Source organism: Neoarius graeffei, chromosome 3 (assembly GCF_027579695.1).
Source record: "Neoarius graeffei isolate fNeoGra1 chromosome 3, fNeoGra1.pri, whole genome shotgun sequence".
Classification (NCBI taxonomy): domain Eukaryota; kingdom Metazoa; phylum Chordata; class Actinopteri; order Siluriformes; family Ariidae; genus Neoarius; species Neoarius graeffei.
Genome location: NC_083571.1, coordinates 39,528,443 through 39,545,352, shown reverse-complemented (window position 1 = coordinate 39,545,352; position 16,910 = coordinate 39,528,443). Strand labels below are relative to the sequence as shown.

General features: G+C 46.1%; 1 protein-coding gene across 8 annotated transcripts in view; it reads left to right on the top strand.

The window, feature by feature from the left end:
* Window positions 1-5,927: 5,927 nt before the first annotated feature.
* The window catches only part of elf2b (E74-like factor 2b (ets domain transcription factor)), a 19,090-nt gene continuing 8,107 nt past the window's right edge, over window positions 5,928-16,910 (top strand). Inside the window, exons 1-3 of one of the 8 annotated variants that reach the window (XM_060916805.1) lie at window positions 5,928-6,079; window positions 8,208-8,292; window positions 8,388-8,565. In XM_060916805.1, the coding sequence (XP_060772788.1) occupies window positions 8,218-8,292; window positions 8,388-8,565 (253 nt within the window). In that variant the 5' untranslated portion in view covers window positions 5,928-6,079; window positions 8,208-8,217. Of the gene's footprint in view, window positions 6,080-6,144; window positions 6,228-8,182; window positions 8,293-8,387; window positions 8,566-16,482; window positions 16,772-16,910 lie in introns of those variants that run through there. The other 7 variants (XM_060916804.1, XM_060916807.1, XM_060916806.1 and 4 more) reach the window with 7 other exon arrangements.

Genomic DNA, 16,910 nt, shown 5'->3' with positions numbered 1-16,910 from the left:
AGGAGGAAGCACGCGCACGGTTCGAGAGCGCGCGCGCGTGTGTTGATGCTGCGGCCGTGCACGCGCAGTGGATTAAAAGCTGTGGGGGTGTCGCGCGCGGATCAGAGCATCAGCTGAGGATCAAAAAAAAAAAAAAAAAAGCGAGGAGAGGAAAAGAAGACAGAATAACCGTTCCGTTCCGTTCCGTTCCGTTCTCTCATCAGCCCATCACGGACGCTGCCATCACCGAACGGAAACAGCGGAGAGACGTTTCAGCGACACGTCACGCCTCTTTAACCACGCCCACTCCGTTCTTGTCACCCCTGGAGCGGGACAGAGTGGGCACTTTTGAAGCCACTGCGTCACCGGAAATAATCCAAGGTGTACCCTTCAGGTGGAGGGGAGGGAGGGAGATTTCTACTGGCAGTGCATTAACCAGTCAACTGGTCCCAGTTTCACACTGAGATAGATGGACTGACGTCATCACCTCCTTTACATCTCTCTCTTGCATCACTGCTTATTTCCCTGACTTCTGAATCTCGGACTCTGATTGGTCAGAAGGCGTTGATTAAATGCCCCAGCAGCAGGTCTGACTGTGGTGCAGCTGTGGTGAAGTTTTTCCTGTCAGCACAAATGTGTTTGTGTGAAATTTCTGGAAGGAGTCTCGAGTGTCAGTGGTGAACTTTATGTTTTCAGAGGAAAACAGTTTCTCAGGAACATGATGGATGGAACAAGCTGAGATTTTTTTTTTCTATCTCATCTCATCTCATCTCATTATCTCTAGCCACTTTATCCCGCTCTACAGGGTCGCAGGCAAGCTGGAGCCTATCCCAGCTGACTACGGGCGAAAGGCGGGGTACACCCTGGACAAGTCACCAGGTCATCACAGGGCCGACACATAGACACAGACAACCATTCACACTCACATTCACACCTACGGTCAATTTAGAGTCACCAGTTAACCTAACCTGCATGTCTTTGGACTGTGGGGGAAACCGGAGCACCCGGAGGAAACCCACGCGGACACGGGGAGAACATGCAAACTCCGCACAGAAAGGCCCTCACCGGTCGCTGGGCTTGAACCCGGACCTTCTTGCTGTGAGGCGACCGCTAACCACTACACCACCGTGCCACCCTATCCTGGACCAATTTCGTTTTGTTTTTTTTTATATATGAAAGTATGTCCCTTTACACACTCATCCAGAAGGGTAATTTTGCACAAGGCCGTCTGTCTACAGCAGAAAAAAATAAAATAACAAAACGCGTCTGGAAAAATCCCAAGGGAGTCTGGAGCCAGATTCGTGACGTCACCTGTGGAAGCGCCAGCAGGCTGCGAGAGCTTGCACGGTTTCAGTGCACGTAGACCAAGTTTAGCAGCTCGCGATTTTGCATTGAAATATGGAATTGTCACCTGAGCGCAATGTTACTTCACCTTTGGATGAAGAATATAATGAGATGTCAGAATTATTTCTTACCCTGGCAACAGTCAACTTGTGAATTGCCGATTTTCTTGGTCTTTTTCTCGGCTCTGCTTTGGTCCTCGGCTTCCGGGTGCCTTGCACGAAGCGCTCCCATTTCTCTCTCATTTTCCAGTCTTTTGGGAAACGATGAGTACTAATCCCATCAAGATTGGTGTTGCTACACCCTCCTACGATACATCTGTTCACCATTTTAATAATTACGTGATAACGTTGAAGAAATTTGCAGAAAACCACCAGGTCGTTTTCTCATAAACAAACCAGCGCTGACGTAGGATTCAGAAGGAGGCGTCCCGCACGTGACGTCACGAAAATCAATGTTTCCCGGGAAATTCAAATGCCAAGTTTTTTCAGAGGCGGACCAATTCGCCTCAAATGGCTTGATTTCAACTGAATTTTTCTGGTATTGCGCAAGGTAAAAAAATTGCACAAAATGCAAAATGTTACAGATATTTGACCAAAGTTTAATATAAAATAGGAGAATTACATTAATGTTGCTCCTGAATTTACCCGTGATATGCACTTTAAGTGAGGAAGAACAGGAACTGGTTTCACTGACATTCCATAACAGGAAATGTAACTACAAATGGATAAGAAGTCTGATGTGTCGTTCTTTAATTAAAATAAAAAAACACTGTAATTGATGGCAGACTACTGTGGTGTAAGAGGAATAAAACACTTGGGGGCATGGTGTTATTGGAAAATAATCTGAAAAGTAACTCTGCCTCGTCACACCACCCCGTCACTCAGTACACACACACACACACACACACACACACACACACACACACACACACAGAGTGCTTATTACTATCTTATTATAATGTATCATGCATCCATAATCACAATGATCTCTCGATCTCTGTCTGTCTGTCTGTCTGTCTCTCTCTCTCTCTCTCTCTCTCTCTCTCTCTCTCACACACACACACACACACACACACACACACACACACACACACACACCCTGTGTGGTCCTCTTCAGCTGTATCCTGTCTCAACTGTATGCTGATTTGGATAAAAGCAACAGCCAAATGAGGAAATAGAAACTTCTGATCGTGTCAGGACGCAGTAGTGTATAGTGTGATAGTGATGATGATGACAGCTTTGTAGTCGAGTCACTAATCCTCGAGTCCAAGCCCACTCTCGAGTCCCCAGTGTTCAAGTCCAAGTCATTAAAGAAAATTTCGAGTCGAGTCCAAGTCGACTCCACTATTGATCCGAGTCGAATATGAGTCAAGTCCGAGAACAAGACTCCAACCGCATCATTTGACGGTGGCTGTTGCTGCATTTACTGTATATGAACCCGTCTCTGCTACTGTGTTGGTCAAACATTACTGCTTGACTGCCCCATTTTAGTTAATAGGCTACAGATAGAAAGCTTGTTCATCGCTCAGAAAGCCCTGCCCACTATCAACAGGGCAAATAACATGAGAGAGGGTTAACACTAGCTAGTTCATCAGTCAGCAAGCAAGCCCCGCTATCAACAGGGCAATGAACATAGCATGTTACTTCCTTCTCTGGGTGGAGATTTCCCAAATGACGAATGAAGTTCGAGGTTGTCCTCGTCGTCTCCTCAATAGTTCTTCTACATATGGAACACATAGCAGTGCATTTTTTCCCACTGCATGAGAAGTATGTATAAGCAAAGCGGACAACCCTAGGGACATTCTCTCCAGGCATTTTAGCGCCATTAACATTTGTTTGTTCCTGAACATGACACATGAACAAGAGAATGTGCATTCTCTTGGACGAAATTAGTATACAAATTAATGTAGATATAAATATCTTATGCCAAATTATGGCGTGTTCCAAAAAATAAAGAAAAAATCCGAGTCCTCATCTCCAATTTACGAGCCCAAATGCAGTTAATGCACAAGTCCAAGTCTGAGTCATCAGTGCTCAAGTCCAATTAAGTCAAGCCCATCCATCCATCATCTGTAGCCACTTATCCTGTTCTACAGGGTCGCAGGCAAGCTGGAGCCTATCCCAGCTGACTACGGGCGAAAGGCGGGGTACACCCTGGACAAGTCGCCAGGTCATCACAGGGCTGACACATAGACACAGACAACCATTCACACTCACATTCACACCTACGGTCAATTTAGAGTCACCAGTTAACCTAACCTGCATGTCTTTGGACTGTGGGGGAAACCGGAGCACCCGGAGGAAACCCATGCGGACACGGGGAGAACATGCAAACTCCACACAGAAAGGCCCTCGTCGGCAGCTGGGCTCGAACCCGGACCTTCTTGCTGTGAGACGACAGAGCTAACTACTACACCACCGTGCCGCCCCCAAGTCAAGTCATGAGTCCTTAAAATTAAGGCACGAGTCAGACTCGAGTACTACAAGCCTGGATGATGATGATGATGATCATCGTCCTTCGGGGTTGAAGATGACCATGCCTTCAATTTGGTGGGTGGCGGTTGTGGGTCCAGAGGTGACTGATGAGGCCACTGATAGTGATAGTGTAATAGTGTGTAATGTGATTATGATAGTGATCAGGCACGTGCACACATAGTGTAGGGCTTTAGGGGTGCTTGAGCCCCTGTCCTTTTTGCCTCGAATTAAATGTTGCCCTTTTAAAATAATAATAATAATAATAATAATCCTAATAATAAATAATACTGTCCTGTTAGAAGTTTAAAACAACGGCGGTACAAAAACTCCACGGCAATCTACCAATTTTCTTGTAATCCGGGGTGGTTGTGTGCGTTGAGCCGCCGCTTCTCTGTCCATTGCTGCTCCGCTCGAGTGCGGCCAGAGAGAGGGGGCGCGCAGACTGAGAGAGGGGGTGCGCAGCCAGAGAGAGGGGGCACGCGGACGGGAGTAAGAGGGAAGAAGCCGTTGCCACAATGATAACAGAGGAGACGTGACAGTGAGGCAGCTTGAACATGTGAGTTATGGTCTAACAGTTAGCACTTTCAAACAGTATGTACATGACATTTGGGCGTTTGTAGGGCTACTGACATTTGTGCGAGTAATTTAAGTCTCTGTAGTTTAATCTGCTTGTTAACTGACGTGACCTGACCTGTTACTGTTCACAATCGATTGCCTCGGCCGTGCTTCGGTATACATGCAAGTATCAGTACTGCTTTAAGGCCCCTGGAATGTTAGGCTTCTACCTTATGAGAGGAAGGACTGATTTTTATCATTTTGTCCATTAGGCTATTTACTTATTTGTTCAAAGTTCAGGTTTCACTGTTCAATGTTAAATCTTTAACAATAAAAAAGCCTAATAATGCACCAGTGTTTTATTGCTTTGCATGTCTTCCAAGCCTTTGATAATCTCATCTCATCTCATTATCTCTAGCCGCTTTATCCTGTTCTACAGGGTCGCAGGCAAGCTGGAGCCTATCCCAGCTGACTACGGGCGAAAGGCGGGGTACACCCTGGACAAGTCGCCAGGTCATCACAGGGCTGACACATAGACACAGACAACCATTCACACTCACATTCACACCTACAGTCAATTTAGAGTCGCCAGTTAACCTAACCTGCATGTCTTTGGACTGTGGGGGAAACCAGAGCACCTGGAGGAAACCCACGCGGACACGGGGAGAACATGCAAACTCCACACAGAAAGGCCCTCGCCGGCCACGGAGCTCGAACCCGGACCTTCTTGCTGTGAGGCGACAGCGCTAACCACTACACCACCGTGCCGCCACGCCTATGATAATGTCTCATCTCATCTCATCATCTCTAGCCGCTTTATCCTGTTCTACAGGGTCACAGGCAAGCTGGAGCCTATCCCAGCTGACTACGGGCGAAAGGCGGGGTACACCCTGGACAAGTCGCCAGGTCATCACAGGGCTGACACATAGACACAGACGACCATTCACACTCACATTCACACCTACGGTCAATTTAGAGTCGCCAGTTAACCTAATCTGCATGTCTTTGGACTGTGGGGGAAACCGGAGCACCCGAAGGAAACCCACGCGGACACGGGGAGAACATGCAAACCCCGCACAGAAAGGCCCTCGCCGGCCACGGAGCTCGAACCCGGACCTTCTTGCTGTGAGGCGACAGTGCTAACCACTACACCACCGTGCCGCCACGCCTATGATAATGTGAGTGACAATTTTGCTGACACAAAAGAAATGGCAATTGCATATCACTTTCGCCAACACAGGACACATAGCTAAGTACGTACTTAGTACGTTAATTTTAATTCTACAGTTCCATATTTTGGAAAGGACCGGTGAAAAAAAATCATGCACTTGCTGCCCTTTTTCTGACTTTGAGCCCCTGCCCCTCTATAATCCTGCACGTCCCTGATAGTGATTGTATGGTAGTCTATAGTATTTCTCTCCTGGACTGGACTGGACTGCACTGTCCCTCACTCAGGTCCTGAGTCTCAGGGACACTAGATGGCGCGTGTCAACAAAAGTGTGCGCATGCGCAGTGCAATAGCGGCAGACGCGGAGATCTCGGGCGTTTAAAGCTGCGCATGCGCTGTACAGAATCGCGTATTTTCCGACAGGTTCGATAGACTTTTAGCTTTATGGTTAATAAGATAATAATCCAATAAAACAGCAGAGCTTTGAAAACGCGCCTTAATTACAATAAACATTTATAAAGGCTACATCCGACTGTGTGTACACTGTGCTGTAGTGAAGGTAATGCCGACTGTTATTATAATTATGTGCGCTCTGTTTGTTTAAGATAACTGTTGCTAATGTAGCTTAGCATCACTGTAGGCTTTGTGCAGCAGTCTGGCTGTTAGCTTTAGCATTGGCTGCCCTGCTAACGGACTGTGTAGCTCAGGTAAATAAACAGTGAAATGTTTACAGTAATTAAAGTCTTGAATGTGTAGAAATACTGCTGCAGTTATCTACAGCGTCTGCACCTCTTTAGCATGTTGAATGCGCTTCAGTTGTTAGCAAGCACTAATACAGTGTTTGTGAGTTTAAGACTAAAAGTCATTATTTACAGTATTATAGGCTCAGCATTAATGTTAAGTGTAGGTAATGAGTCAAGTGCAGTTAGTTGTGTGTGAGAGAGATTTTGAAGTGATGTGTGTGAGCTGTTTGTTCATTAGTGTCTAATTTCTGAGGAGTTTATCACAGAGGCAGAAACATGACGTCATCAAAAAATAACACCTCAGTGTATTTCAAGTCAAGTCAACTTTGTCAAATATGCTATACATGCTCGACATACAGCACAGATGAAAGATCAGTCCTCTCTGACCCACGGTGCAAACAGGCAATGCAATAAATAAAAATAGAATAATTGAAAAAACAAAACAATATAAACAGTATAAACACTCTAGATAGGAACTAAACACTCAAACAATATAAACAGTATAAATAAACAGTATAAACACTAGATAAGAACAAGACATAGACTAAACACTCAGACAATATAAACAGTGTAAACACTAGATAAGAACTACACACAGACTAAACACTCAAACAGACAATATAAACAGTATAAACACTAGATATGAACTAGACGTAGACTAAACACTCATATATGAGTGATTCCACGCTTATGGGTACTGAAATGGGGACATGAACTTATTCACCTAAAACCATTTCTTTTTTTTTACCATCAGGTCACAAAACATGTAATCTTTAATGAATGATGTGTTAAAAGATAACTTTAATTTTCTGAGATGTAATAAAAACATATTTATATGCCAAAGTCAGAACGTAACAGAAGTGTTGTGGACATATATATTCTCAATTTTAACAATGTAGAATTACTTTTTGAAACATAGGAAGGTGATGTTTTAGCAAATATAATTAATAAACATGTGTAGTAGAATAAACATACACATTCTTTCAATAAGATTAACATGGTATATAGCTAGATTGTAATTAATTTGTAACAGACGCAAGATGGACAATCGTAACAGAAGTAATGTAACAGACATCATTTTGGAACTCATAGGCTTGACTTATATGCCAAAGTCAAGCCTATGAGTTCCAAAATGATGTCTGTTACATTACTTCTGTTACGATTGTCCATCTTGCGTCTGTTACAAATTAATTACAATCTAGCTATATACCATGTTAATCTTATTGAAAGAATGTGTATGTTTATTCTACTACACATGTTTATTAATTATATTTGCTAAAACATCACCTTCCTATGTTTCAAAAAGTAATTCTACATTGTTAAAATTGAGAATATATATGTCCACAACACTTCTGTTACGTTCTGACTTTGGCATATAAATATGTTTTTATTACATCTCAGAAAATTAAAGTTATCTTTTAACATATCATTCATTAAAGATTACATGTTTTGTGACCTGATGGTAAAAAAAGAAATGGTTTTAGGTGAATAAGTTCATGTCCCCATTTCAGTACCCATAAGCGTGGAATCACTCATGTATATAATACACACACATAAATTGGTTCAAATAACCAAACAGTCAAGGGCATTTGAGGTATAGCAGGTAAACATGAAATAATCAGTATAAACAAACTAGCAGCTGTTAAGATGAGGTAGTGCAGACTTTCACCTGGCTGAACATTACTACATATTGTTATAGATCATCTCTGTCTTTCATTTCTGATCATAAACCATTCTGCTATTCGCCATTCATTAAATTCCACACATTCAGGACTCAGGAGATTTCACACTTGTTCATTGGGTTGTGTAAAGTTTTATATTTTTGTTTTCAGCAGTTTCAGTTTCTGTTCTGTGTTTTGTAGATTCATATGGTACATGCATAAATAGGTTTTAGTTATTAAAATGTCTGTGTTTGTTAGACTCAGACTGGGTGTGTGTGTGTAGGGAATGAGTGATGACGTCAGTGGTGTTGGTCGACACTGGAGGAGCCGTACTGGAGTACATCACTGCAGTGGAGGATCTACATCAGGTACACACACGTCTTCTAACACTTGTCTGATGAACACACACTGGCCTGTCCAGACTGATCCTGTGTGTGTGTGTGTGCGCGCATGTGTGAGACAGGAAGAGGGTGTGTGTGAGGTTGAGGAGGTGGGGGATGTGTGTGAAGTAGAGAGAGTGTATGATCAGGAGGAGGAGGAGGCATGCTCGCCTGCACAGGTGTATGTGTACGATGAGAACACGGAACTGATGCAGGGTGTCGCTGAGGAACAGGAAGTGGAGACAGAAGTAGTGGAAACAGGTAACACACACACACACACCCCGTCCCACTGCTTCTCCGTACTGTCTGTCCTCCTCCGGTACTGTCTGTCCTGCTCCATCCTTCTCCTGCACTGTCTGTCCTGCTCCGTCCTCATCTGTACTGTCCGTCCTCCTCCGGTACTGTCTGTCCTGTTCCGTCCTCCTCCGGTACTCTCTGTCCTCCTCCGGTCCTTCTCCAGTACTCTCTGTCCTCCTCCGGTCCTTCTCCAGTACTCTCTGTCCTCCTCCGGTCCTTCTCCAGTACTCTCTGTCCTTCTCCGGTACTCTCTGTCCTCCTCCGGTCCTTCTCTGGTACTCCCTGTCCTGCTCTGTCCTGCTCTGGTACTCTCTGTCCTGCTCCATCCTTCCCTGTACTCTCTGTCCTGCTCTGTCCTTCTCCGGTACTGTCTGTCCTTCTCTGTCCTGCTCCGTCCGTCCTCCGGTACTGTCTGTCCTGCTCCGTCCGTCCTCCGGTACTGTCTGTCCTGCTCCGTCCGTCCTCCGGTACTGTCTGTCCTGCTCCGTCCTTCTCTGTCCTCTGTATTTTCGGTCCTCCTCCGGTACTCTCTGTCCTGCTCTGTCCTTCTCCGGTACTCTCTGTCCTGCTCCGTCCTCTCTGTCCTTCTCCAGTACTCTCTGTCCTTCTCTGTCCTTCTCTGTATTTTCGGTCCTCCTCCGGTACTCTCTGTCCTGCTCCGTACTGTCTGTCCTGCTCTGGTACTCTCTGTCCTGCTCTGGTACTCTCTGTCCTGCTCTGGTCCTTCTCCGGTACTGTCAGTCCTTCTCCGGTACTGTCTGTCCTTCTCTGTCCTGCTCCGTCCTTCTCCGGTACTCTCTGTCCTGTTCCGTCCGTCCTCCGGTACTGTCTGTCCTGCTCCGTCCGTCCTCCGGTACTGTCTGTCCTGCTCCGTCCTTCTCTGTCCTCTGTATTTTCGGTCCTCCTCCGGTACTCTCTGTCCTGCTCTGTCCTTCTCCGGTACTCTCTGTCCTGCTCCGTCCTCTCTGTCCTTCTCCAGTACTCTCTGTCCTTCTCTGTCCTTCTCTGTATTTTCGGTCCTCCTCCGGTACTCTCTGTCCTGCTCCGTACTGTCTGTCCTGCTCTGTCCTGCTCTGGTACTCTCTGTCCTGCTCTGGTCCTGCTCCGTCCTCTCTGTCCTGCTCTGTCCTTCTCCGGTACTGTCAGTCCTTCTCCGGTACTGTCAGTCCTTCTCCGGTACTGTCTGTCCTTCTCTGTCCTGCTCCGTCCTTCTCCGGTACTCTCTGTCCTGCTCCGTCCGTCCTCCGGTACTGTCTGTCCTGCTCCGTCCGTCCTCGGTACTGTCTGTCCTGCTCCGTCCGTCCTCCCGTACTGTCTGTCCTGCTCCGTCCTTCTCCGGTACTGTCTGTCCTGCTCCGTCAGTCCTCCGGTACTGTCTGTCCTGCTCCGTCCGTCCTCCGGTACTGTCTGTCCTGCTCCGTCCGTCCTCCGGTACTGTCTGTCCTGCTCCGTCCGTCCTCCGGTACTGTCTGTCCTGCTCCGTCCGTCCTCCGGTACTGTCTGTCCTGCTCCGTCCGTCCTCCGGTACTGTCTGTCCTGCTCCGTCCTTCTCTGTATTTTTGGTCCTCCTCCGGTACTCTCTGTCCTGCTCTGTCCTTCTCCGGTACTCTCTGTCCTGCTCTGTCCTTCTCCGGTACTCTCTGTCCTGCTCTGTCCTTCTCCGTCCTTCTCTGTATTTTCGGTCCTCCTCCGGTACTCTCTGTCCTGCTCCGTACTGTCTGTCCTGCTCTGTCCTGCTCTGGTACTCTCTGTCCTGCTCTGGTACTCTCTGTCTTGCTCTGGTCCTGCTCCGTCCTCTCTGTCCTGCTCTGTCCTTCTCCGGTACTGTCAGTCCTTCTCCAGTACTGTCTGTCCTTCTCTGTCCTGCTCCGTCCTTCTCCGGTGTACTCTGTCCTGCTCCGTCCTTCTCCGGTACTCTCTGTCCTGCTCCTTCCTTCTCTGGTACTCTCTGTCCTGCTCCTTCCTTCTCCGGTACTCTCTGTCCTGCTCCTTCCTTCTCCGGTACTGTCTGTCCTGCTCCTTCCTTCTCCGGTACTGTCTGTCCTGCTCCGTCCTTCTCCGGTACTGTCTGTCCTGCTCCGTCCTTCTCCGGTACTGTCTGTCCTGCTCCGTCCTTCTCCGGTACTGTCTGTCCTGCTCCGTCCTTCTCCGGTACTGTCTGTCCTGCTCTGTCCTTCTCTGTATTTTCGGTCCTCCTCCAGTACTCTCTGTCCTGCTCCGGTACTGTCTGTCCTGCTCTGTCCTTCTCTGGTACTGTCTGTCCTGCTCTGTCCTTCTCTGGTACTGTCTGTCCTGCTCCGTACTCTCTGTCCTGCTCTGTCCTTCTCCGGTACTGTCTGTCCTGCTCTGTCATCCTCCAGTACTGTCTGTCCTTCTCCGATACTGTCTGTCCTTCTTCGGTACTGTCTGTCCTGCTCTGTCCTTCTCCGGTACTCTCTGTCCTGCTCTGTCCTCCTCCAGTACTCTCTGTCCTGCTCCGTACTGTCCTGTCCATACTCCATGGACTGTACTCTCTGTACTGTCCTGTCTAGCTTGTCTGTTCTCTGTTCTATCTGTACTGTCTGGACTCTACATACTCTCTGTACTATTCATACTCTATGCACTGTCCTGTCTGGCCTGGCCGTACTCTATGTACTGTACTGTCCATCCTGTTGTGTTTGTATTCTCTGTACTTTACTGTTCGTACTGTCTCGGTGCTAACAGTGGTGTAGTGTGATGTGTGCTTGTCTCTAACAATAGATTTGAGCTGAATTTAAAATAATGCTGTAGGTTTTGTGTGAGTAAACTACAGAGAATATTCTATTACACAGTGTTTTACAGTATGATTTCTGCACTGTGTTGTGCTCTTTATTCAAGCTGTTTGGACTTCAGTCATACTGTCTGGGAGGAAAGGGTTTTCAGATGAGCCACAAATAAAATGCAGATATTAAACTTACTCCAGTAATAATTTGTCAACATCTGTCAAATATAATAAAGTTAAATAGAGTGTAGAAATTGCCCTTTTCAGCTTGTTCTCAGTCACAGGAGAGAGGGGAGTTCACTAATCCACACTCAGCTTCCTTACACCTGCTCCCAGGGGTGCCAGTGATTAGGGTTGCTTTTATTGACCCATGGCTACTGTGACACAGGAAACACCTAAACACAACACTTTACTGGTTTTCAGCTAAAGCAGTGCTCAGGACAAAACAAACTCACTCTCCTGGCATTAAAGTGCATATCACGGGTAAATTCAGGAGCATGATCAATGTAATTCTCCTATTTTATATTAAACTTTGGTCAAATATCTGTCACATTTTGCATTTTGTGCAATTTTTTTTACCTTGTGCAATACCAGAAAAATTCAGTTGAAATCAAGCCATTTGAGGTGAATTGGTCCGCCTCTGAAAAAACTTGGCATTTGGATTTCCCGGGAAACATTGATTTTCGTGACGTCATCTGCGGGACGCCTCCCTCTGAATCCTACGTCAGCGCTGGTTTGTTTATGAGAAAACGACCTGGTGCTTTTCTGCAAATTTCTTCAACGTTATCGTGTAATTATTAAAATGGTTAACAGATGTATCGTAGGAGGGTGTAGCAACACCAGTCTTGATGGGATTAGTACTCATCGTTTTCCAAAAGACCGGACAATGAGAGAGAAATGGGAGCGCTTGGTCTACACAGGCTGTGCACTGAAACCGTGCAAAGCTCACGCAGCCTGCTGGCGCTTCCACAGGTGACGTCACGAATCTGGCTCCAGACTCCCTTGGGATTTTTCCAGACGCGTTTTATTTTATTTTTTTCTGCTGTAGATAGATGGCTTTGTGCAAAATTACCCTTCTGGATGAGTGTGTAAAGCAGGGGTGTCCAAACTGATCCATAAACGCCCGTGTGGCTGCAGGTTTTCATTCCAGCCATGCAGCAGCACACCTGACTTGGCTCATTCAATCAACTGAACTGTCTTCACACAGTCAAATACTTGCAGCCACACCCACCCTTGATTAAAGGGTGGGTGTGTCAGTTGATTGAATAAGCCAAATCAGGTGTGCTGCTGCATGGCTGGAATGAAAACCTGCAGCCACACGGCCCTTTATCGATCAGTTTGGACACCCCTGGTGTAAAGGGACATACTTTCATATAAAAAAAAAAATTAATTGGTCCAGGATATGCACTTTAAAGCTGACTGACTGAAGGTGAAAGTGCTGAAAACCTGAAAGATACACGTTTCTGTCTGATAGATGTCCAGTTAACTTTTTGGTGATCTTTGACCTGTGAATTCAGGAACCTCAGTCTTGTCAGCCACTAGACAACGAGTGGCCGGGGCTGTAGTCGGTTTGGAGGAGAAGCAGTCAGAAGGTTCGTTCAGTAATCAGTGCAGAGTAAGACGTGCTGTATGTCACTATATAATAAACTTTCAATATGTAGGTGATAATTTTCTTTCCTTTTTTTTTTATATTATTGATTACTTTGCGTCCTGTTGGTGCAGGCAGTCTGGTGGATTTATTTGGTGGCTTCCTCACATGGCAGTAATAAAAGTGTAAAGATGTTTTTATTCAGTAAATCTACAGTAAATGTTTCCCTCCAGTTGCAGAGGTTTTTATGATGTGCAGTAGAGTACAGGTGTGGATTGGGCTGCAGACTGGACATGCACTAGTGTTTATTTTGTATAAAATTGTATCCTTGACTTGCAAGTTACGTCAAAGCAAAATTGAAACCCGGATGTCAGCCATGTTGGTGGATATACAAATGTGGGGTCAAGCGACATTCCATGCAAAACATAGTCACGCGTGCGCAACTCTTTGTTTTTCCACTGCTTTAAGGGTTCTTTTAGCGATGCCATATCTTTGTGCTGTATATGGTTGTGGTCACAACAGTACTCGTGACCGTGGCACGTTCCGATTTTTTAGAATTACGTCCGTGATTCGGAAAGAGGGCGAGGAAACTCCGAGGCTTAGTACGGAGAGGAGACGAGCACGGCTGAACAACATCGGCAGGGCTGATCTAACAGAGGCTAAAACCAAAACAGCTCGTGTTTGCAGTAATCATTTTATCTCAGGTGAGATTCAAAAGCTTTCTCAATAATCTCATGGAAGAATTTTATTTCGTGTTGCTAGAATTTTGCTATAAAATGAGCGTTCTCTTGTCGTGGTTCACTTGGTCGTTGTTACATTAATACGTTGTTAAAATTATATTACCATTTTGCTTCTAGGAGCGCCAGCAAAGTTATACGATAGAAACAATCCAGACTGGGCACCCACTCAGAAAATGGGATACGTTTCGGCCAAGGTCAGACTTGATTCTTTGGCAACCAGATAGAACGCGATATCTGGGTACTCGATGGTCAGTAGAAGTGTCTTATCTTCAGAAAAGTCTGACTTTTTTTTTTTAAATATGGGTCAAAAACACACACATCTATCTTCTCTTTGTATCGAATCTTTGCTTGACTGTTCAAATCGTGATGATACTGAGAATTCAGCATTGTTTACAGACGCTTTCAGCGGCGGCCATCCTAGCTGCTTTGTATATCCACCTTCATGGCGGACGCTCATGACGTAGCACGTTTTGATCACGTGGTTGCAAGTCATCTATAAAGTAAATTTTTACACTCAAAATTGATTCTTTGGCAACCAGATAGAACGCATGGTGGTGTAAGTGGTTAGCACGGTCGCCTCATAGCAAGAAGGTTCTGGGTTCGAGCCCAATGGCTGACGAGGGCCTTTCTGTGTGGAGTTTGCATGTTCTCCCCGTGTCTGCATGGGTTTCCTCCAGGTGCTCCGGTTTCCCCCACAGTCCAAAGACATGCGGTTAGGTTAATATGGGACGACCTTGGGCTGAGGTGCCCTTGAGCGAGGCACCTAACTCTGAACTGCTGCCCGGGTGCTGTTAGCATGGCTGCCCACTGCTCTGGGTATGTGTGTGTGCTCATTGCTCATGTGTGTGTTCACTGCTTCAGATGGGTTAAATGCTGAGAGGAATTTCACAAGTGTGTGATGAATAAAGTTATGCTTTCTTGCTTGCTTTCTTTCTTTTAACTGATTGGCGTAAATCTGAACAATACGTCGCACTGCACTGAAATATTTGTTCAATACATTTGATCTCTCATGCTGTCAGCCTGGAGTCGTCCTGTTCACCAGTTTGTGGTTAAAGGAAAAAAGAAAAGATTTTGTTTTGCCCACCAGCCAGAGTTCCTCGTTAGTGCCACTTCTCTCCTCTTGTGGCTGTGTGTTGGAAAGCAGCCCTGCAGCATGACCTCAAAACACAATCTCTTAGTGAGGAGCTTCACACCTTTTATTTTCCTCTCTGATTTGTGGATGATGGAGATCAGACTTAAAATAATCTGTGCATAAATAGTAGTCAGCATATTTACTAATTGAACACGAAACACAGGCGTATTTTCCAGATTGTTGTTAAATTTTGGATTAGTGATTTCGGAAGTTTGGTATTCTAGGTTAGTAGAATTATAAACTGATTTAATATTTGGGATAATAAGTTTAATAATGGGCGACACAGTGGTGTAGTGGTTAGCGCTGTCGCCTCACAGCAAGAAGGCCCGGGTTCAAGCCCCGTGGTCGGCGAGGGCCTTTCTGTGCGGGGTTTGCATGTTAGGTTAACTGGTGACTCTAAGGCCAAGTTTACATTAGACCGTATCTGTCTCGTTTTCTTCGCGGATGCACTGTCCGTTTACATTAAAACGCCGGGAAACGGGAATCCGCCAGGGTCCACGTATTCAATCCAGATCGTGTCTGGTCCGGTGCTGTGTAAACATTGAGAATACGCGGATACGCTGTGCTGAGCTCTAGCTGGCGTCGTCATTGGACAACGTCACTGTGACATCCACCTTCCTGATTCGCTGGCGTTGGTCATGTGACGCGACTGCTGAAAAACGGCGCGGACTTCCGCCTTGTATCACCTTTCATTAAAGAGTATAAAAGTATGAAAATACTGCAAATACTGATGCAAATACTGCCCATTGTGTAGTTATGATTGTCTTTAGGCTTGCCATCCTTCCACTTGCAAGTGGTAAGTGACGCGCATGCCCGATATGCACTGAGATCACACACACAGCGGCTCAGTCCCGAATCACTGCTCGTGCGCTTCACTCGCGTGCTCTGTGAGCTGCGCAGGGCCGGAGTGCGCACCCTCCAGAGGGCACTCGCTGTTCAGGGCGGAGTGATTTGGAGCGCAGGATGCCTGCGGAGCCGAGCGTATCCGTGTATTGGCGTTGCTGTGTGCACGCGAATCGTTTTAAAAACGTTAATCTGATGATCCGCTGATACGGTCTAATGTAAACCCCACCTAAATTGACCGTAGGTGTGAATGTGAGTGTGAATGGTTGTCTGTGTCTATGTGTCAGCCCTGTGATGACCTGGCGACTTGTCCAGGGTGTACCCCGCCTTTCGCCCGTAGTCAGCTGAGATAGGCTCCAGCTTGCCTGCGACCCTGTAGAGCGGGATAAAGCGGCTAGAGATAATGAGATGAGATGAAGTTTAATAATTAACACTTATTAAAATCAAACCCATTTTAAGTCCCAGTGTATGGACTTGTGCTGTTCTGCTTCAGCAGACTCGATTCTCAATATTTTCTTGATCAGTGTGCACTGGTTTAATGTTAAAATACAGTCGCACAAAAAAACAAAAATATTAGATAAATAAAATAACTAACGTGTTTCAGCTTTTAGGTTCCTGCTCACTGCATTCTAAGGTACATTAGCTGATAATTTGAAAAGTCAATCAGTTAGTCTGGGATATATGTTATGGATAAACTGCGTCTTTTTAAATAAAAATATGTAAATTGGACTGGAATAATGAAGTAAATTAATTTTGAGGTAAATTCTTCGTATAGTGCGGAGGCTGCGGAAGGATCTGAGGCGGTGCTCCGGCGCTATTAGAGGCGGAGTGATCTCTTATTCGAGCACTTAGCATGCGAGTCAATGGCGTTGTTTTTCCTCTCACCCACATTCCGAGCGGTTCCGCCCTCCTGTGTTGTGATTGGTTGACGGCTCGGGAATACGCGCTCCTGGCCAATCCCAGCACAGGAGGGCTGGGCTGGTGTAAGGCGCGGGAGGCGGGAACTGCCGGAGTGCGGGTGGGAAAGAAAGAAAATAACGAGTCAATGTGTACAAGCGTGAAGCTAAATATGGCGACGTCGCTTCATGAAGGAGCCGCTAACCAGTTGGATTTACTCATCCGGGCAGGTAACGCGAGCACAGCTGTGAGAAAGCAGCTTGAACACTCGGGCTGGTGTGTCTGTGTGCGCGTTTGTGAAGTTGTTCGCCGGTGAAGTTAGCGGAGGGCACAGTGCAGGAAGTGGATCACCTTGGTTTGGTTTGGTTC